The 21,584-nt window shown below is 38.5% G+C and overlaps 3 protein-coding genes and 1 pseudogene across 3 annotated transcripts; 2 read left to right on the top strand and 2 right to left on the bottom strand.

The window, feature by feature from the left end:
* Positions 1 to 128: 128 nt before the first annotated feature.
* LOC110754085 (uncharacterized) lies at positions 129 to 7,045 on the top strand. The gene is made up of 13 exons (XM_021955095.2): positions 129 to 287; positions 768 to 1,185; positions 2,007 to 2,253; positions 2,685 to 2,797; positions 2,902 to 2,981; positions 4,793 to 4,934; positions 5,066 to 5,146; positions 5,246 to 5,350; positions 5,575 to 5,757; positions 6,056 to 6,148; positions 6,339 to 6,478; positions 6,563 to 6,629; positions 6,751 to 7,045. The coding sequence occupies exons 2-13, from the start codon at positions 793 to 795 to the stop codon at positions 6,868 to 6,870; spliced, it is 1,764 nt and encodes a 587-aa protein (XP_021810787.2). The 5' UTR covers positions 129 to 287; positions 768 to 792; the 3' UTR covers positions 6,871 to 7,045.
* A 2,422-nt stretch (positions 7,046 to 9,467) lies between these two features.
* LOC110754126 (coatomer subunit alpha-1) lies at positions 9,468 to 16,045 on the top strand. The gene is made up of 5 exons (XM_021955152.2): positions 9,468 to 9,632; positions 9,875 to 10,098; positions 10,860 to 11,354; positions 11,680 to 14,712; positions 15,817 to 16,045. Exons 2-4 carry the CDS (start codon positions 9,891 to 9,893, stop codon positions 14,631 to 14,633), a joined length of 3,657 nt encoding a protein of 1,218 aa, XP_021810844.1. The 5' UTR covers positions 9,468 to 9,632; positions 9,875 to 9,890; the 3' UTR covers positions 14,634 to 14,712; positions 15,817 to 16,045.
* A 216-nt stretch (positions 16,046 to 16,261) lies between these two features.
* Positions 16,262 to 21,253, bottom strand: LOC110754127 (cytochrome P450 CYP736A12-like). Its single transcript, XM_088252994.1, has 2 exons — positions 20,524 to 21,253; positions 16,262 to 17,239 (listed from the first exon to the last, which is right to left on the bottom strand). The coding sequence occupies exons 1-2, from the start codon at positions 21,220 to 21,222 to the stop codon at positions 16,403 to 16,405; spliced, it is 1,536 nt and encodes a 511-aa protein (XP_088109120.1). The 5' UTR covers positions 21,223 to 21,253; the 3' UTR covers positions 16,262 to 16,402.
* Positions 18,132 to 19,021, bottom strand: LOC148294646 (cytochrome P450 CYP736A12 pseudogene; annotated as a pseudogene).
* Positions 21,254 to 21,584: the final 331 nt, after the last annotated feature.

Genomic DNA, 21,584 nt, shown 5'->3' with positions numbered 1-21,584 from the left:
TATTTATTTCTTTTTTGTTAAACTGAGGAAAAAAAGGCAAAATTCGGTCGGGGCACGGATGAAAGAAAATCGTGTGGCGGGTCGGGCGGGATCCGGTCTCTCCCTGGTGTAAAATGTTTGGTCAAAAAGAAAGAAGAAAATCCCCGAGCATGACGGAAAATTAAACTAAGCACATCTCTCTCTCTCTCTCTCTCTCTATCTATCTATCTATCTGGCTCACACCCAAAAGATCTGTCCCATTTCCAACACAGTCTCCGTTAGATCGAGCTCTCCAGCCAAGCCCTCAGGTACCTATTTCTCTCTCGTTTCTTGTTCTGCTTTTTTTGTGTTGTATATTTTCTTGTACTTTATTTATTGTTATTATTTTTAATTAATTTCATGCCTCGGTTTTCCTTTCACATATCTGCGATTTGCCATTCATTGATCCTCTCAGATGTCATTTTCTTACCGTCAAAGTAATGTATTCTTGAAATTATGAACCATTTGCATGGATGATGGATCTTGTTGGAAATTGATTGGAAATTGTTTTTTTTTTTTTTTTGCGCTGAAATATTTGTTTTTGTTTTCGGGTAAGCATTACTTTATTAAATTTTCTGAAGTACCGTAACCTTTTTAGATAGATATGGAATTTATTCCAATTAGTGAGTAAAAAGATCACTTGTCATATGCCCATCGGTTTGGTTGCCAAGGGAATTGTTAAATACATGTACATGTATCTGATGTAGAAGTGGATTTTCTAAGTATTTCAAAATTCTCTTTGTTTTCAGTTAAAGGCATAATTTGTAGCAAAAGATGGCTATGGTGGATGAACCTTTATACCCAATTGCGGTTTTAATCGACGAGCTCAAGAATGAAGACATTCAGCTCCGGTTGAACTCAATCCGCAGGCTCTCCACCATTGCTCGTGCACTTGGAGAAGAGAGGACCAGGAAGGAACTGATTCCTTTCCTCAGCGATAACAATGATGATGATGATGAAGTGCTTCTGGCAATGGCAGAAGAGTTGGGGGTGTTTATTCCATATGTAGGTGGTGTAGAGTATGCCAACATTCTGCTCCCACCTTTGGAAACGCTCTGCACTGTTGAGGAAACATGTGTGAGGGACAAAGCAGTGGATTCATTGTGTAGAATTGGGGCGCAGATGAGGGAGAAGGACTTGGTGGAGTATTTCATTCCTTTGGTTAAGGTCAGATAATTTAATTCTCTTCGATTGTTTAATTTGAGTTTTTTGCCTTGTCATTTGGTTTTAGTGCTTGAACAATATAACATTTGTTGATACTAAGGCAGTAGAAAGTTTTAAAGAAAAACTTGACCCTAGGTGAGACCTCAATGTGATATGTTTGTAAAGTCTTTGCCTAGTCTTTGCCTAGTTTACAAATGCATTGAAAATTTATAAACTTGATTCTCAGATCACTGTATCCTCAAATGTGGAATGCTTTGAAGTTATAAACTGGAGTGCAGAAGATATTGTTTGTATATTAAATGGAAATCCCGCAAGAAGATAACGTTTTAGAAATTATGCTTGGCAACCAGATTAACTATAAATGTCACACTATAATTTTATTACGTTCATGAAGGTTTGGTTAGGGGGATCAATTCTTCTTCTGCATGCACCGTGATAGATGTTCCACTACTGTGAGGTGACACTTTCTCATTTACAGTAGTGGAACATCTATCAAGGTGCATGCAGAAGTGGAACATCTATCAGGTTGCATCCAGAAGAAAAATTGATGGGACCCTTACCCTTTCGCTGTGGACACATGATCTTATGGTTTGATTTGGTATTCCCATGCATAGAGTTGTGGAATGTCTGTAAAAGGGTAGTAGGTTCACAAAGTTTGATTCTTTATTTTCTTTTCTTTTTTCCCATTTCAATAAATGTAACAGTTCACAAATCTGCTAGAACTTATTTTTTGATCACATTTTCCATATGAGAATGCTTTGTACCTTGGTGCAGTTAGAGTAACAGTTTCTTACTTTTTCCACACTATCATTTCAAATGTACAGAGACTTGCTGCTGGCGAATGGTTTACAGCCCGAGTTTCATCCTGTGGTTTGTTTCATATTGCTTATCCTAGTGCCCCAGAGACTTTAAAGACTGAACTAAGAACAACATACAGTCAACTGTGCCAAGATGACATGCCCATGGTTAGAAGATCTGCTGCTACTAACCTAGGAAAATTTGCTGCGACTGTAGAAGCCACGCACCTCAAAGCTGACATCTTGTCAATATTTGAGGATTTAACTCAGGATGGTATGTGCTGGTGAAATTTCTGGTTTTTTCTCTTCAATGTTATTTCTTTTGCTTTTCTTTTTCTGATAGAGCAATATCCGGTAATATTCATGCAAAGTTTTTTTGTGCTTAATTTTGTGATAAAAAATGGTAACATATACCACTTCTTGTTCTTAACTATGTGAAAATAGAGGAAAGATATAAAATTGATTGGAGAAATTAGTAAAAGAATAGAAGTTCGTCACCTTCCTTCATGCATTCATATTCCAGAATTGTTTCTTGTTTTTCCTGTGTACAGTCGTTTATTGGCCTACCACTGCCTGGGTGCACGTTTGTTTGTTTGTTTTGGTTTATTATATATGAAGTATAAATCTAATGAATTTACAAGGTTTTGACCAAAATTTAGCGTTGGTGTTGCATATGAATTTGTCTCTAATCACTTTTGTTTTCAGATCAGGATTCTGTTCGGTTATTGGCAGTAGAGGGTTGTGCATCGCTTGGGAAGTTGTTGGAACCACAAGATTGTGTGACCCATATTCTTCCTGTCATTGTTAATTTTTCACAGGTATATCATATTTTTGAATGGTATTCCAGACTATAGCCAGCGCCTTTATTGTTTGTTGATGGCTCTTGCCGATATACGTGATGTAACTTGGTTCTTTTGACCAGGATAAGTCTTGGCGTGTTCGTTATATGGTTGCAAATCAATTATATGAGCTGTGTGAAGCTGTTGGTCCAGAAGCTACAAGGTAATCATTCTTTTTTTGTGGCTTGGCTCTTATTTTGAATGTTGTATTAGTTGGGTATTGTAATTTGTAACTGAATCTACTCTCTCTCTCTCTCTCTCTCTCTCTCTCTCTTATATATATATATATATATATATATATGGGTAGCCTATATAAATATAGGGTCAGGATTGGGGGACACACATTTTTGACACACATTATGGCACACATTTTAAACCATTAGATTGAAGAGTATTCAATGGCTAAGATCGCATTTAGAACAAATTATTCGCTTCTTTGTTAAACAATTAATACACACATTGGAACTAACCAAAAAGTTTTAAACTCTTTAAAACTTTTCATTCTCTTGCCTTTTTCTTCAATATGCATCATCTTCTTCACTTCCCAAAGGCCACCCGTCCCACCCCACACAACCTTCATCTTCTTCTTTGGCAAAACTCTCTTCACCATCTTTCTGGGCAAGTTCTCCAGAACAAAAAATATATATAAAAAAGCTATCTAATCTTAAAAAATTCCTCATCCATCAGTGAACAGAAAAAAAGAAGAAAAGAAAAGAAGCTTTCTTCCTCATTCTCCCTCTTTCTAGTCTCTGCAATATCCTTTTTACAGCCTATGAAGGAAACCAAATAGAAAATAGTCCACGGATTAGAGTTTAAGGTTGAGTTGAGCTCCAAGTGGAAATACTGCTTCTAGAGGATTATACCACTGTCAATCTAGTGATACAGTAAGGATTACAATTTATTCTTATAATTTGTTTACACATTTTGGTTTGAGATGAGAAAGTCCATGTGAGATCTTAACCCAAACATTTGATGTCTTGGCTGCAAATTTTTAGTTTCCTCAGCGAAATCCAATGGCTACGAGATTTTCTAATCAAGTTTTTACCCCATTTTTTTTGTCAGAAGTTTTTAGACCTTTATATTGATGAACAATATTGTCTGAAGCTGATTTCATAGGTGCGGTTAGTTTCTATATTTTATGGACTGTATAACAGCAAAAGACCAGCAAACAAAAAAAAAAAAAAAGGCATGGAAACTGAATCTTCTGCCATGAATGGGCTCTCAAAATTGATTTTTTTTTCTTCTTGATAATTGATTATTATTATTTTTTAATTCTTTCTTTTGTCGCATCTTTGCATAGGGGTTTAATGTCATTCAATAATTTTTTAGATTGAAATGGAAAAACTTTCACTTTTGCTTAACAATATGAAATTACAGAATGAGATTCTAAAATATGTACCCAAGAGGTTTATGTTTGCTGTTTGGATCTCATAATAGTTAGAGTTCTTTTAGCAATCCATTGTTGTTAGTAAGGATTTGCTGAAATAGACAGATGAGGGCTGGAGGAATGTGAGGACATTGCACTTGTTCCACTTTTCCAGCAAAGGAAAAAATGATGAAGCAAATTCAGGAAGAGATGAAGGGCATCAATTGCAGACAAAGAAGACGCCCGGATTTTTAATGGAGAGGAAGGTGAAGAGATGATAATTTGAACCTGAAGGGATAGAAAATGGTAAAGAAGAGAATTAAACACTCTTCGTACAACGTGTTTAATGTTCCCAATAAAATAATAAATAAAATTTTGTTTTGGTTCCAGATGCATCTAAAGGCTAAAAAGATGTGTCAAAATTTGTGGTTTTTTGTGTGCCCCTACGATCCTGACCCATATATATATATATATATTATATTATATTATGTGTAGTTATTTTATTTTTCTTGTCTGTTTTCTTTTAAATTCTTTGCAGGGTTAGTATAATTAATATCTCTTCCATTTGATTTCTAATTGATGATTGTTGTGATGTTGGCATACTTTAGGTCTGACCTGGTGCCTGCATATGTTCGGCTGCTTCGTGATAATGAGGCTGAAGTGCGAATAGCTGCTGCAGGAAAAGTAACTAAGTTTTGCAGAATTTTGAATCCAGAGCTTGCTATTCAGCAGATCCTTCCGTTTGTGAAGGTACAAATCTCACCGAATGAGCAGCTTATGGTTTCTATAAGTAGTTTTTGTTGTAAATTTAGGCAATTCTAATACTTTTTAGTGGTTGTTTGTGTAAGAATGATTTGATTTATTAAGTTTGCCTGATGTAGGAATTGTCAACAGATTCATCCCAACATGTTCGTTCTGCATTGGCTTCAGTAATAATGGGAATGGCACCAGTTTTAGGAAAGGCAAGAATTTTTTTTTTGGTTATCTAATGTGAATTATTCCTTAAGCAATCTTTTTCTCCCTCTCCTTATATTAAAGCTACCTTTTTTGGGTGATTGCAGGATGCAACCATAGAGCAACTACTGCCTATTTTCCTTTCACTTCTAAAAGATGAATTCCCTGATGTCCGACTGAATATTATTAGCAAGCTTGATCAAGTCAACCAGGTTTGTCAGAAGTCTCTCTCTGCATATTCCTGTTCTTTTTGTCTTTTTTTTCTTTTTCTGCGTGTTCAGCTGGTGGTTAAACATATGATTTTGTATACTTCATGTAACTATGTGTGGTTTTTTCCTTTTTCTTTTCGCTAATGATGCAATGTATGTACTTATATGTGATCGTTAGACCTTGTGGTTTAGAAGTTCATTTTGAATCTTGAAATGTTTGAACGCAGGTAATTGGGATTGATCTGCTGTCCCAATCTCTATTGCCAGCAATTGTTGAACTTGCAGAGGATAGACATTGGAGGGTTCGGCTCGCAATAATAGAATATATCCCTTTATTGGCAAGTCAGTTGGGTGTAGGGTTTTTTGATGATAAGCTTGGGTCTCTTTGCATGCAGTGGTTAAATGATAAGGTTTGTGCAGCTCTGGCTTTGATTAGTAATGCGTCAATATCTCATGTTTACTGTGTAGCTTAAAAGAACAGAAAGAATCAGAAGTGAGTTGTGTTTATGCCTTTGTTGTTTCTACTTCATCATCACCAGTAAATTTGATGCCTATAATTGGTTTACTTGATAAGAAGCAAACACATAGGGACCTTGTTTCTAGGTGGTTGACTACTTCTGTGATTTCAAAACCTATAAATTGTAGTAATTGGTGATGCAATATTTACTGGTAACCTCTTTTCACTAACATAATTGTTTATGTTTGTAGGTTTACTCAATACGTGATGCAGCTGCTAATAATGTGAAGCGCCTTGCAGAAGAATTTGGCCCTGATTGGGCAATGCAGCATATAGTCCCACAGGTTTTCTTATCCCTTCTTTTCTTTTTCTGAAAATATTACATGTAGTTATGTCTTGATTCTAGTGATATGTTACTAAAGCATAGTTATTGGAGCCAACCCTGTCAAGGGACTGATTCATTGGGTAGTATTCTTTCAAACATAGAAATCTTCGGCACCATGCCTAAAGAAAAACTTGGCAATCTCTTGACAGGTTTTGGATATGATTAACAACCCTCACTATTTGTATCGAATGACCATTCTACATGCAATTTCCCTACTTGCTCCTGTTTTGGGATCAGAAATCACTTGTTCGAAACTTCTACCGGTTGTCATCAATGCATCAAAAGATAGGTAAAGATCAAGAGTTATTAAGCTTAGTTGTGCTTTTTGTATAATTAAAGGTGGGCCTGTTGGGCTGAGAATTGTTTCTTGCAGGGTACCAAACATCAAGTTCAATGTGGCTAAAGTGTTGCAGTCAGTTATTCCGATAGTTGATCAGTCTGTAAGTAATGAGATCTTTTCGCTTGATAGTGTCCTTATGCGCAGCAGCGTAAAATCCAAAATATAATACTGAAATTGAGTGAAAGCACTGAAAGGACTTTTGCATGATATGCTTTGTACAGGTGGTGGAGAAGATGATTCGTCCTTGCTTGGTTGAGCTTAGCGAGGATCCTGACGTTGATGTAAGGTCTTTTGCTAGCCAAGCTCTTCAGTCAATTGAACAGGTCATGATGTCCAGCTAGCAAGATCGTTGTCCTTAGTATACATTTTGTTCAAAAGTTTTTCCTTTTTTGTTGTTTCCCTTGTACGTGGACCACGAAATTCCTATGTATCTTACCTTTTGAGACGCAGAGGTTCTTTGGTACCGTACGCTTAACAATTTGCCATGATTTTGGTTTATTTTAGTGTATTTGTCCCCGTCTGGTATAGTAATGCTGCATCCAAATATGGTGTTGGAACTTGGAATTTGTTCTCTCACCTTTGAATTTAACAGTTTTCTTTTCCTTTTCCTTCAAAGCCATGAGAAGAGTTTTTAGCAAAACCATTCACGTGGAGATGATGATAGAAGGCTACTAATTTAGTATTATTTGCACAAAAAACGCAACATTTTCATATAATAGGAGGCATAATGAACAAAAGGTACATATCTCAGATCTTCCACAATAAACTTGACTGAACCAATGCAACCCAGCAAACGCTACAGCAACTGTGAACCAATCGACTGGTGCAAAGCAAATAGGCTTATTATCACAAAACGTCCCTGACGTTTACGAAATTATCAGATTGCATCCTTAAAGTTTTTTTGTATCACTCATGGTCCCTAACGTTAGTATGGATGCTCTTAAATAGTCCCTCTGTCAAAAAATCTGTTAAATCCCAGGATATAATCGTCAAATCAATCCAAAATTATTTTTTAAATTTCCTTCCCTTCTCTCTTTCTTTCTTCTTCTTCTTTCTCTTCTCTCTGCCAGATATCTATTCTTCTACTTCTCTTTCTTTTCTTTTCTTCTTCTTCTTTCTCTCCGCCAGATATCTACTCTTCTCTCTCTCTCTCTCTCTCTCTCTCTCTCTCTCTCTCTTTCTTTTTTTCTTCTTCCTCTTGTCATGGGTGATTTTTTTCTTCTTCTCTTAGCTGGAAAACTGGGCGTTTCCCCCTTCTCTCTCCTCTATCTTTTTTTTCTTCTTCATTATCTGAGAATGATTTGGCTACAATGTGCTGGGGTTGGTTTGGGGCAAAAAGTCACGACGTCAGCTTCTATTGGCCTCTTCTTCCACCTTTGTTCAATTTTTATTTTTATTTTGGAAAAAAGCTGAAGAAAAAGAGAACAAAAAAATCCAGACAGAGACCTATTTGCTCCCCCCATCCCCTCTGTTATTTCTCCCCCGTGGCGTGAAGAAAAAAGATAACTAAAAAACCCCCACCGTAATATTGTATTCGTCTTCTTTTGTAAAGTTGACGGGACTGTGATCAATGCACAACCTTGGGGTTCTGGGGGTGAAACATGTGATTTTTGGGATGGTTTAACTGTACCAGAAATCAGGCCTAATATGCAGGGAGGCGAGAAAGGTCCAGACCAGTTCTGGAAACTCCTTAGTAAGCCTTTGGATCAAAGGCAACTGGGAAATAGGGGCAACATTCTAGAGGGGAGGAACCCATTAGCTTTGGCTCATTTTGGCAACCCTGCAAAGGATATGGCCCCAAATGTTAAATGCCCTTATGACTTCCCATTGATCGAAAATGAAATGAGAGTCTATATTCCAAATGTGGTATTTGGAGATGCAGAAGAAGTGAAGATGAAGAGATTTGGCAGCTTTTGGTTCAAACTTGAGAGTTCAAGAAATGGCGGATCAGATATTCCTGTATTGAAGACAGATATAGAAGAGATGAGGAATTTGGCGGAGAGAAAGAAGAAAAGAAAAGAAAGAGAGAAAGAAGAAGAAGAAGAAAAGAAAGAGAGAAGGGAAGGAAAAAAAAAATATATATATATATATATATTTTATAATTTTGGATTGATTTGACCATTATATCCCTGGATTTATCAGACTTTTTGACAGAGGGACTATTTAAGAGCACCTATATTAACGTTAGGGACCATAAGTGATACAAAAAAACTTTAAGGATGCAATCTAATAGTTTCGCAAACGTCAGGGACGTTTTGTGATAATAAGCCAAGCAAATAAGCAACGAGAGAGTTCATTTTAGTGTTTTGGGTTTTTAACTATTTAACATGCTGTGGGCTATACGGGTTTTTATAGACCAGCTAAATTTTTTTGTTTATTTTTGAACTTTTACTATGCATTTTTTTTTGGGCCCACTCCAGCCCAACTCTCCATAAACATAACGGTGCGGCACTAATTAAACTATACACGGAATGGAAGTAACATAAGATGATGAACTAAGTTTTCTCCCTTAGTAATTATGGGTAATTTTATGTTCTTTTCTATTGTGGCTTTTGTGTTTGTGGGTTTATTCTTTGTACGCCAATTATATATTTTGGCCTTATTTTTGACCTCATTTATTTCTAACAAATAAAATAAAACATAATTTGTTACTTGTAGTTTAAATGATTAAGAATATTTATCTATGCATTTGAAGCCATAAATTTGATTAAAATTGTAATTTTCGCTTTTTACAAAATTACAAGTATTGGTTTGTTTGTTTTTGTTTTTTGGCCAAAAAATTACAATTATGGGTTTATATTTGTAATAACAAACGTAGACTCGAAGTCAAAATTGCTCACTCTGGTGACGCACTCCCACTTGATCACGTCCATCCAATACCAATTAGACGGCCATACTCATCTCGAGTTGAAGCCATATTTTTTTTTATTATTAAAAATAAAATTCCCTCTTCTCTATCTAAAATTAACACACCCTCTCTCTACGGTGCGCTCTTTCTCTCTCTCTCTCTGGACACACAACAACATACGCACATCAGGTTCTGGAGGTAATCTTTGGATGCATTAGTCTATTTGGATCCCCTCACTTACTGATCGGATCTAAGGTATAATTCTCATCATAATTTCGTTTACGATTCAGATCTGTTGCCAATTTTTTCTTAGGTTTTTGCGTTTTGATGAATTTGTGCTCTGTTTGGTTGCCGATAAATTGTGGGGACTGAATAAGAAAATTGTGAATCTAGGTTTTTGTTTTTGTTTTTTATTTTGCTTCGGCTTCTCGGCAACCAACCAGACCGAAATTAATTTTCCTTATTGGTGAATTTTGATGCGATTCGATTGGCTACAGTGATCGCGTGGTGAAGATGTTGACCAAGTTTGAAACGAAGAGTAATAGAGTGAAGGGACTGAGCTTCCACAGTAAGAGACCGTGGATCCTCGCAAGTCTTCACAGTGGTGTGATCCAGCTATGGGACTACCGTATGGGGACTCTCATTGATCGATTCGACGAGCATGATGGGCCTGTTCGTGGTGTCCACTTCCACAAATCTCAGCCTCTCTTTGTGTCTGGAGGTTCCAAATTTATATATAGTTTTTCAATTGTTTGGTTTTTGATAGATGCAATTGGATTTCGTTATTGTTGTTTCTTTTTTTGATTAGTTTTTGTTGGGACCCTATAGATCTAGGCTGAAGGCAACTGTAAATAGAAAATGGAAAACGAAATTGGAATTAATTGTGAAGAAAACGTGAAACTGTCATAACCTGAGCCAAGTACTAGTATGGAATGCTTTTAGGAGTATATGATTTATCAAGTCCCAAGTGGTGGAGTAACTAGTTCATATTATTCCACTCTGCCATTGAACATGGTATATCCCAAATTTTCAAAGGTTTATCTAATGCAAGAATGACTTTGAGATAGTATTATTTCGACCAATACTGCCTAATGAATGATCAAGGAGTCAAACCTATTAGTTTTCCTGTTCTTTTAATGTTGATTATGTTGTTGGGCTTTAGATTAGAAAGTTTAAAATCCAAGTAAGATTTCTAATTCGATGTCACTTTGAGTTTTCGTAGAGCCAGATCATTATTTTAGAATTTAGAAATGGATTAATAATGAAAACAATTTAAATATATGAAATCTCGTTGATGTGCAAGCCCTCTTTCTATTGATTTATACCCATGTTACCTCTCATGACAGAGATTCATATTCAATACTTGCATTAACAGATTTAGCCCTGCGGAAAAGGGATTTTTGTCCCTACAATTATCAGAAGATTACTAATGTGTAGATGGTACAGTTCATGCATTAATCAAGCTGTGTTGCATTTTGACAGGGGATGATTATAAGATCAAAGTTTGGAACTATAAGATGCATAGGTGTCTTTTTACACTTCTTGGGCACCTTGATTATATTCGTACCGTGCAGTTTCACCATGAGTACCCATGGATTGTGAGTGCCAGTGATGACCAGACCATTCGTATATGGAACTGGCAGTCACGTACTTGCATTTCAGTTTTGACAGGCCACAATCATTATGTCATGTGTGCCTCATTCCATCCCAAAGAAGACCTTGTTGTATCTGCCTCCTTAGATCAGACTGTCCGTGTTTGGGATATTGGTTCCCTCAAGAAGAAGACCGTATCCCCTGCAGATGACATACTACGACTAAGTCAGATGAATACGGATCTTTTTGGTGGTGTTGATGCTGTTGTTAAGTATGTCTTGGAAGGGCATGATCGAGGTGTTAATTGGGCTTCATTCCATCCGAACCTACCTTTGATTGTCTCAGGCGCAGATGATCGCCAAGTTAAATTGTGGCGGATGAATGGTATCACATGATTTTTTTTTCTTCTTCCTTGTTACTTGTCTATTATTCAGTTCTATATTAGGAAGCCACCTTATTAATCTCATTTTTCATAAGAATCATGGGCTGTTTAATAAATATTTGTTGTAATTTAAGTTTCATGAGAGTGCACGAAACAATGATCTTGCTGAGTATAAAATTTGTTATCATCTGTAATATATAGGCGAAGATTGATTATATCAGGATCCTTAGTACCCAAAAGATTGTAGGGTTTCTGGGTAATCATTACAATTGTCTAGTGGTTAGAGTAATTTCAGTTATTAATCTGAGTTGTTCATTTTGTTCTCAGATACAAAGGCTTGGGAAGTGGACACACTGAGAGGGCACATGAATAATGTTTCATGTGTTATGTTTCATGCCAAACAGGACATTATTGTATCTAACTCGGAAGACAAAAGTATCCGTGTTTGGGACGTAACGAAGCGAACTGGAATTCAAACTTTCCGACGAGAGCATGACCGTTTTTGGATTCTTTCATCTCACCCTGAAATGAATCTGTTGGCTGCAGGTCATGACAGTGGCATGATCGTATTTAAGTTAGAGAGGGAACGTCCAGCCTTTGCAGTGAGTGGTGATTCTCTGTTCTATGCTAAAGATCGCTTCTTGCGGTACTATGAGTTTTCAACCCAAAGGGACACACAAGTTATTCCAATTCGACGCCCTGGTTCCACCACTTTAAATCAAAGTCCGAGGACTCTTTCTTACAATCCTTCAGAAAATGCAGTTCTTATTTGCTCAGACTTGGACGGGGGATCTTATGAATTGTATTTGATACCCAAGGACAGCATTAGTAGGGGTGACAGTATGCAAGATGCAAAGAGAGGTGTTGGAGGTTCAGCTGTGTTTATGGCACGAAATAGGTTTGCTGTGCTTGACAAAAGCAACAACCAAGTCTTGATTAAGAATTTGAAAAATGAGGTTGTTAAAAGGAGTGGTATTCCTTTTGCTGTTGATGCAATATTCTATGCCGGAACAGGTAATTTGCTGTGTAGGGCAGAGGACAGAGTGTCTATATTTGACCTCCAGCAGAGGATTGTTCTTGGTGAGCTTCAAACCCCCTTCATCAAGTATGTTGTTTGGTCCAATGACATGGAAAGTGTTGCCTTGCTCAGCAAACATGCCATTATTATTGCTAGCAAGAGGCTTGTGCACCAGTGCACTCTTCATGAGACAATCCGTGTAAAGAGTGGTGGCTGGGATGACAATGGTGTTTTCATTTACACGACTCTAAATCACATAAAATATTGTCTCCCTAATGGAGATAGTGGGATAATCAGAACCCTAGATGTTCCTATATACATTACGAAGGTTTCTGGAAATACCATCTTTTGCTTGGATCGGGATGGGAAAAACAGAGCCATAGTTATTGATGCCACCGAATACATTTTCAAGTTATCCCTGTTTAAGAAGAGATATGACCATGTTATGAGCATGATAAGGAGCTCACAGCTCTGTGGGCAGGCAATGATTGCTTATCTGCAACAGAAGGGGTTCCCCGAAGTTGCTCTCCATTTTGTGAAAGATGAAAGAACTAGATTCAATCTGGCCCTAGAGAGTGGAAATATTCAAATTGCAGTGGCATCCGCTACAGCAATTGATGAAAAAGATTACTGGTATAGGTTGGGGGTGGAGGCTCTTCGTCAGGGCAATGCAGGTATTGTGGAGTATGCCTACCAGAAGACTAAAAATTTTGAGAGGCTATCTTTCCTTTATCTCGTAACTGGTAATATGGAAAAGCTGTCAAAGATGCTGAAAATTGCTGAGGTTAAGAATGATGTCATGGGTCAGTTCCACAATGCACTGTATCTAGGCAATGTCCAGGAGCGTATTAAGATCTTGGAGAATGTCGGCCACTTACCCCTTGCTTACATCACAGCTTCAGTTCATGGCCTACATGATGTTGCTGAACGGCTATCTGCTGAGTTGGGAGAAAATGTTCCAACCTTGCCGCAGGGGAAAGTACCCACTCTTTTGATGCCCCCAACGCCAGTTATGTGTGGTGGTGATTGGCCTCTTCTTAGAGTCATGAGAGGTATATTTGAAGGTGGGTTGGATAATATTGGCAGGGGAGCTGCAGATGAAGAGGATGAGGCTGCTGATGGTGACTGGGGTGAGGAGCTGGACATGGTTGATGTTGATGGCTTGCAAAATGGAGATGTCACTGCTGTATTGGAAGATGAGGTAGTGGCTGAAGGAAATGAGGAAGAGGGAGGATGGGACCTTGAAGATTTGGAGCTCCCCCCTGAAGCAGACACACCAAGGGCTTCTGTTAATTCTAATTCATCAGTTTTTGTTGCTCCAACTATTGGCATGCCTGTAAGCCAGATTTGGATCCAGAGATCTTCTCTTGCTGCTGAACATGCAGCAGCAGGAAATTTTGATACTGCAATGCGCTTGCTGAACAGGCAGCTTGGAATCAAAAACTTTGCTCCCTTGAGACCCATGTTTCTTGATCTTCACACTGGCAGCCACAGCTATCTGCGTGCATTTTCATCTACTCCAGTGATATCACTTGCCATTGAGCGTGGGTGGAATGAATCTGCTACCCCGAATGTGAGAGGCCCGCCAGCACTTGTGTTCAATTTCTCTCAGTTGGAAGAGAAACTCAAAGCTGGTTACAAGGCTACAACAGCTGGGAAGTTAACTGAAGCTCTTAGGCTCTTCCTTAGCATTCTTCACACAATTCCTTTGATTGTTGTTGATTCAAGGAGGGAAGTTGATGAAGTTAAGGAGTTAATTATAATAGTCAGAGAGTATGTTCTGGGATTGCAAATGGAGCTGAAGAGAAGGGAAATTAAAGATAATCCAGTACGTGAACAGGAGCTTGCAGCTTATTTCACACACTGCAATCTTCAAACGCCTCATGTAAGACTTGCATTGGTTAATGCAGCGAGAATTTGCTTCAAGGCAAAGAACTTTGCCACTGCAGCTAACTTTGCCAGGCGGCTATTGGATACCAACCCCACCATTGAGATTCAAGCAAAGACAGCCAGGCAAGTGCTGCAGGGAGCAGAGAGGAATATGACTGATGCCTCTCAACTGAACTATGATTTTAGAAACCCATTTGTGACTTGTGGGGCAACATATGTACCAATTTACCGAGGACAGAAGGATGTCTCTTGCCCGTACTGTAGCTCACGGTTTGTGCCAACCCAAGAAGGGCAGCTCTGTACTGTTTGTGATCTTGCAGTGGTTGGGGCAGATGCTTCAGGGTTGCTATGTTCTCCTACTCAGGTTCGATAGTCAAGCTGCTACTAGTTGGATTCATCCTTTTGGCTGAAGAAGCGTTTATGTTGATTGGTTTATACCTGCCAGTTAATTGGTAAGAAATGCTGCAGAAGATTTAACTTTCAAATGAATTGTTTGTGATGTCTCCTTTTCTTGGTTGTCTCCTTTTTCTCCGTCTTTCTTGTCTCTTGGATCTGTTGAGTCTATGGATTCAAAATCGTTTGTGAAAATACATTATGATTTTTATTTTCGGCTGCGGCACCAGAGCAGTCATTCTCATCTGTAGCAATGTGTTTTTTGTTTTCTGAAAGTCATGAAGATGAATGTATAACTGTTTTCTTTGATAACAATGATGCTAATGGTTATTGGGACATGGAAATGTTCTATTTCATGCTTGTACATCTTTATTGTATCTGTTTCACGCATGGGTAAATTCGATTGTGTTACAATTTTTATATTTATTAGGTTATCCCACTCTAAGTTCTAAGGGCTTGGCAGATAATGTCCTTGAACTCTTTTTCTTTTGGTGTTACATTTTTAGTTTGCTTCTTAGTTTCGATTTGTTTATCTGATTGGCTTTCTATTATCATCTTGCTTGGATGCTCTCTTTCTTCGTTTTGCTTCTTCTCTGGGTTTCGATGTTTTTGACATGTAGATAATAAATAGCTAATAAGAGGGTCACGGACTAGTTCATGGATATTGTTTTTCAGCTTATCACAGTGGAACCTATATGGAGCTGTTAAACTAATAACTTGAACATGTAATTGCGGAGGTGGTCTTGTCACACTTTTTTCTTCTTCTTTTCTTTGTTAGTTATTCTATACTTTTTTGTGGGTTTGGTTTTGTATTCACTGTTATAATCAGCTGTGTGGTCTTGTGGTTCTGTTCTGTTGTGCTTTTCAGTTTCTTGTGCATTTGTGTTAGTTTTCTTGTAGAGTAGATGTAGTAGAGTACAATTCTTTTCTGCACGTCCGAGGTTCTTTGTGTGTTCCATATCATAAAGTTGTTGCACTTGTGTTGTAGTTGTAGTTCAACGTGTATTCTATGTGCAATTTTCACTCTTGACATTGTTCTCTTGCAAAACCATTTTATTTTTAAATTTTACCCTTAGCCATTTCATAATACCAAATGAGACTGGTCTTTCTTCGAAGTTTGAACGTACACTTTAACTATGTGCCTTCTATTTTTTGTTTTGTAGACAACTATGAGCTTTGAGAAGGGAAGGGGGAGGACAAATGTTCTGTTTTTGGCAACAATGTTGCTATTTTTGTTTTTGTTTTTTTTTCAGACGCAGGCAATGGTGTATTACTCCTAGTGAACATTTGGAATCTAGTTTGAGCAAATTTTTTCATTGAGATGGTGTTATGTAATATTAAGCAGAGTATACGCTCAGAATTTTTAATCGTATAGTTATTTTTAAATGGCCATGATGAGAGTTTGTTGTTCTTATAAGTTAATCATACTTGAAAGATTAGTTTTAGCCAAGCCTTATGTATAAGCAATTGATCTCGGATTAGTTCCAGGGTTAAAGTGTTTCAACTGTACTTGATCGTAGACCCCAAAGAGAGATCGAAATGCTGATGGTAAGGAAATTGGTGTTTACTTTTATTAATTTAATTTGTCACCATGCCCCTTTTATTTATTGTTAATACAGAAATCATTGTTCCAAAATACAGAAATCATTTTATTCAATTTTCACTGATGGGTACATTTATTTAAGCCACTCCCTCTGAATAATTTTTTAGGGAATTTAACATATCAATTGCAAATGGATGGGTGTCTATTTAGTATAGGCGGTAGATTGGCATGACAAGCAAGTGTTTGGTCTTTGACAGCGATAAGCCGAATGTCTCAGTCATGTCCACATCTTCGGGTTTCAGGCCACTTGGGAGGTCCCAGTTAAAGCAGTGGACCAAGTTTGCCAGAGCCAGCCGGACTGTGGTTAGCCCTAATTGCATAGCAGGGCACCCTCTTCGACCAGACCCAAATGGTAGGAGCTCGAAGTCATGCCCTCGAAGGTCAATATTGCCATCAATGAACCGTTCGGGGTAAAATTCTTCCACATTTTCTGACCAGACATTAGGATCTCTCCCAATAGCCCAAACGTTTATAAAGATTGTCGATTTCTTGGGTATGTCATGTCCTTCAACTGTAATGTCCTCCATGGATGCATGTGGGATGAGCAATGGTGCAACTGGGTGTAACCTAAAGCTCTCCTTGAGCACCATGTTCAAGTAACCCAACTTTGGCAAATCACTCTCTTCCACCATTCGGTCCGTTCCAATCACACTCTGGAGCTCTTGCTGGAGATGCTTCATTACCCTCGGATGCCTCAGGAGTTCAGCGAGGGTCCAAACTATGGCGGTAGCTGACGTATCGAAGGCACCCGAAATCATGTCTAGTAAGATGGCCTTCACATTTGTGCGGTCAATCATGTAGACTTGCTCATCGTTGGGATTCAATGGTTGGTGCATTAACGAAAGCATCACGTCCACAAAGTCCTTGTGATGATGGCCTTGGTGTGCTTGCCCACTCTGGGAAACTTGTTGGTGTTCCCCAATTATCTTCTCTAAGAGTTGGTCGATTGTCTTGCTAAGTCTCTTCATGCGCTTGGTCAATCCCTATATTATATTAAGAGGAAGATACGGTTCAGATACATATATATTCCTTAGTTAGGAATCAATCAATGACACAGTTCTAATGTCAAGCAATCTTAAAGTCTCACATGTAGTAGTGCCCCTAGTGTACATGTAAAATTAACAACTGTCTGAGAGCATCCACATTGATAAGGTGTATATGGAAGTGTATATAAAATATTCACATTTGGTTGCCGGAATGTCCTGCAATGGGGAGGTGTATATGACTGTAAATGTACATCACAACTATGAGATGGGAAAAAAGATACAAATGTACATCTAATTTTACACCCAGTCAAGTGGGTCCTGTAACAAAAAAACCAAGGGAGAGGAGAGAGGAAAGCTACCTAAAAGACGGGGAAGTTATTAAAATGATGCAAATGTACAAAAAGTTCTTCTCCAACAACTTTCTAATGTATGGTCGTATTTCATTCAAATTGAAATATGAAACTAACAATTACATTGATCATTGATGAAGAATAAATTCATATCAAAGTTGACGGTTCAAATTAATTTTATATTACATCATATTTAAATGAAATTATATCTTATAAGAATTTTAATATTTTTACGTCGATTTGTTTAAAAATAATAATTAAACTTAACACACACAAAATTAATAATATTAACATAAAAAAGAATTAACACAAAAAACGAATTCATATAAGAAAATCGGATTTACATCTTTGAATTTGCATCCAACTCATTGGAGCAAAAATGACATTTACATCTCCCGGAGGTGTAAAAGAGATGTAAAAGTGACTTTACACCTTCGAATTTACACCTCCCCACTGTGGATGCTCTGAGAGCAACGCCAATGAAGCCAACGGAAACAAATTATATATTATAGACAGGAGGATACGGGCCAATCTTTCATTTGTATTAATTATTTATGAGTAGTTATGCATGATCAAGAACAACTAGTCAAAGGAGTGAGAACTAGTACTACCGGTTGGCTGATCGATATAGATAGATAGATGAGTGAGTGTTCCGACAATCAACACACTTGAAAATCGAATGGACTGAGGAAAAGCAAATAATCACCAATGTTGACTGCCCCTATCAACAACATGATCTCCTCAATAATTCCCTTCACATCAAACGTATCATCATTTTTGCTCCCCAACACCGTCCTATACGTTATGTCCTCAATCAGCTCACCAACCTTCTCACTAAGATCCACCACTTGGCCCTCCGCTGCGGCTTTCTTCAGCGACTCAACCAACAAACCTACCTCTTCCCTCCTCAATGGAGCAAAAGTCTCAATCTTTGATGAACAAAGAAGCTGCAGCGTGCACAACTTCCTAATATGCCGCCAGTACGGACCATATTCACTGAAAACCATGTCCTTTGTGCCGTAAAACAAGTAGTCGGAGGATTGGACTTTGGGGCGGCTGGCAAAAATGGTATCATGGGATTTCAAGAATAACTCTGCAGCTTCAGGGGATGAGACCACTATGGTGGCTTTGGTGCCTAGACGCATGGACATTATGGGTCCATATTTTTTGGCCAAGTCTCGGAGGCTGCGGTGTGGGAAGTTGCCTAACATATGGAGATTACCAATGACTGGCAGCGCCCAAGGACCAGGAGGTAGTTTCCGGTGTCTCGGCCTCTGTATGAGAGACCAGAGGAAGGTAAGAAAGAGAAGGAGGATAGCTATAGCTGAAGCAGTCATTCTGGCTTTCTGTGGTGTGAGAGAGAGTGTCGGCGGTGGTGACCATACATTTGCTCATAAGAGCAACTCCACCCATTTGCTCTTTGCCATGGCAAGGGGGAGCTAGGGCAGCCACTATTCACGTAAATAGTAGTTGCCCTTGCAAATAGTATTTTGTGTTTCCACCTGTTGCCATGGTTAATGGCAATTATTATTCATTTTTTTGTTTTTTTCACAAAATTTTTTACCTTAATAATTAATTCGGATAAGATTTTCGGGTTCCTACGTGTCAAAACTATTCATAATCGGATAAAATTTTCGGATAAGATTTTTGATCTCAAATTTCGGATGAATTTCAAAATTCAAAATTCAGATAAATTTCAAATTTCAAATTTCGGATCAATTTCAAAATTCAAAATTCAGATAAATTTCAAATTTCAAATTTCGGATGAATTTCAAATTTCAGATAAGATTTTCATCCAATCAAATCAAGCCACGTGGCATCTCTATCTGGCCAAAATTTTCGATAGAAGAAGCCATAAATATAAGAAATAAAAATACAATTTGAAAGAGAGGAAAATGTTGAGTAAAGAGTGAATAATAGTAGAAGTAGAAGAAAATGTATGAGGATTGGTGTTGAAAGTGAAGGGTATTGAAAGGTATTTATAGAAAGAAAAAAAAATCAGAATATTTTGGTATTTTTTTAAAAAAAAATTCGATTTTTTTTCATAATTTTATTGCCAAAAAAAATGCCAGCCGTTGGATTGGAGGAGAGAAGCAGATCGGAGCGCCTAGGGCTTGACAGCTGGCTTCTACCCGTTGGAGCTGGCACAGGGCTGACGTCAGGGCACGCGAGTTCAAATTTTTTTTACCGTTGGTTTGCACGCACCAACGGTAAAAAAAATTTGAAGCGCGTGATGACGTCGCGCCTGACGTCATCAGCCCTCGGTTTGGGTCTCGGGCGAAACTGGCCTTCGGGCCAACCCGTCTTCGTGGGTCCCACTCCCAATCCGGGCTTGGGCTCCTCGCTGGAACGTCATTTTTTTTTTGCACCCCCCATCCTTGGGCTCAGCTAACCGGTGGAGCTGCTCTAAGGAGGTGTTTGATAAGCCCAAACTATCACACAGGGTGGACCGTGGAACTACTGTGGAAAAGGGGGTCAAACTCTTCCTCTGCAGACTAATAGGGATAATTATCCAGATGTGACCTCCTCGCCTCCTAGTGGCTCGTCTGATCTGGTGGGGAAAGACGACATAAATGGGGTGGATATGGGTCTGTTGACTTTGAGGAGACAGAGAGATTTAGATATATAGGGGTGGGGGTGGCTGGGTTCGTCAGAGGGGCCGGATAAGTTCCTTTTTATTATTATAATTTTTTACTATTATTTAATAAGGTGTAGTTTTTTTCTTTAAAATTGCGAATGTGCCCTTAATATTGACAAAATTTTGATGGACATTCAAAAAGTAAACGACACGTCGTGCCATATTTCACATATTTGAAGTCCTTAATTTACCGAGAAAAAAAGTTTATAGAATAAATTGATAATTATAGTGTAATTCACAGGGTAGAAGGATAGATAACTCTTGTTAAAATCTCACATGCTTTCTTTACGTACCTGAAAATCAAATGGACTGAGGAAAGGCAAATAATCACCAATGTTGACTGCCTCTGTCAACAACATGATCTCCTCAATAATTCCCTTCACATCAAACGTATCATCATTTTTGCTCCCCAACACCATCCTATACGTTATGCCCTCAATCAGCTCACCAACCTTCTCACTAAGATCCACAACTTGGCCCTCCGCTGCGGCTTTCTTCAGCGACTCAACCAACAAACCCACCTCTTCCCTCCTCAATGGAGCAAAAGCCTCAATCTTTGATGGACAAAGAAGCTGCAGCGTGCACAACTTCCTAATATGCCGCCAGTACGGACCATATTCACTGAAACCCATGCCCTTTGTGCCGTACGACAAGTAGTCGGAGGATTGGACTTTGGGGCGGCTGGCAAAAATGGTGTCATGGGTTTTCAAGAATAACTCTGCAGCTTCAGGGGATGAGACCACTATTGTGGTTTTGGTGCCTAGACGCATGGACATTATGGGTCCATATTTTTTGGCCAAGTCTCGGAGGCTGCGGTGTGGGAGGTTGCCTAGCATGTGGAGATTACCAATGACTGGCAGCGCCCAAGGACCAGGAGGCAGTTTTCGGTGTCTCGGCCTCTGGATGAGAGACCAGAGGAAGGCAAGAAAGATGAGGATGATGGCTATTGCTGAAGCAGTCATAGTTAGACTGATAGGAGGTGTGACAGACATTATTCGTGGACATATATTTGCTCATACTTAGACTTATAGGAGGTGTTTGATATTTGTACAGCCGGATGACCACCCAATGTTTTGAAAAATGGGTTGTTTTTTGTTTTTTTGTATGCGCCGTTGGATTTCATCCAAAGAGACGGCTGAGTTTAACTTGACCCAAATATGCCAAATGGGGTCAAATAATGCAGCTGAAGACCAAGTGCAAGTGTACTTATTTAGCATATATGCAAAGTCAAATTCTTATGAAGGTAGGAGAAGAGTTTTAAAGAGGAATGAATGCTTGAAGAGTTGTAGCAGAATGGGTGGGTTGAATGACGCCAGTCATTGTAATTGTGATGTAGCAAGTATGCCGCCACGCT

The sequence above is a fragment of the Prunus avium genome, chromosome 5, assembly GCF_965620075.1.
Source record: "Prunus avium chromosome 5, drPruAviu1.hap1.1, whole genome shotgun sequence".
Classification (NCBI taxonomy): domain Eukaryota; kingdom Viridiplantae; phylum Streptophyta; class Magnoliopsida; order Rosales; family Rosaceae; genus Prunus; species Prunus avium.
Note: the sequence above shows the minus strand (reverse complement) of the source record. Positions and strands in the feature narration are given on the sequence as shown.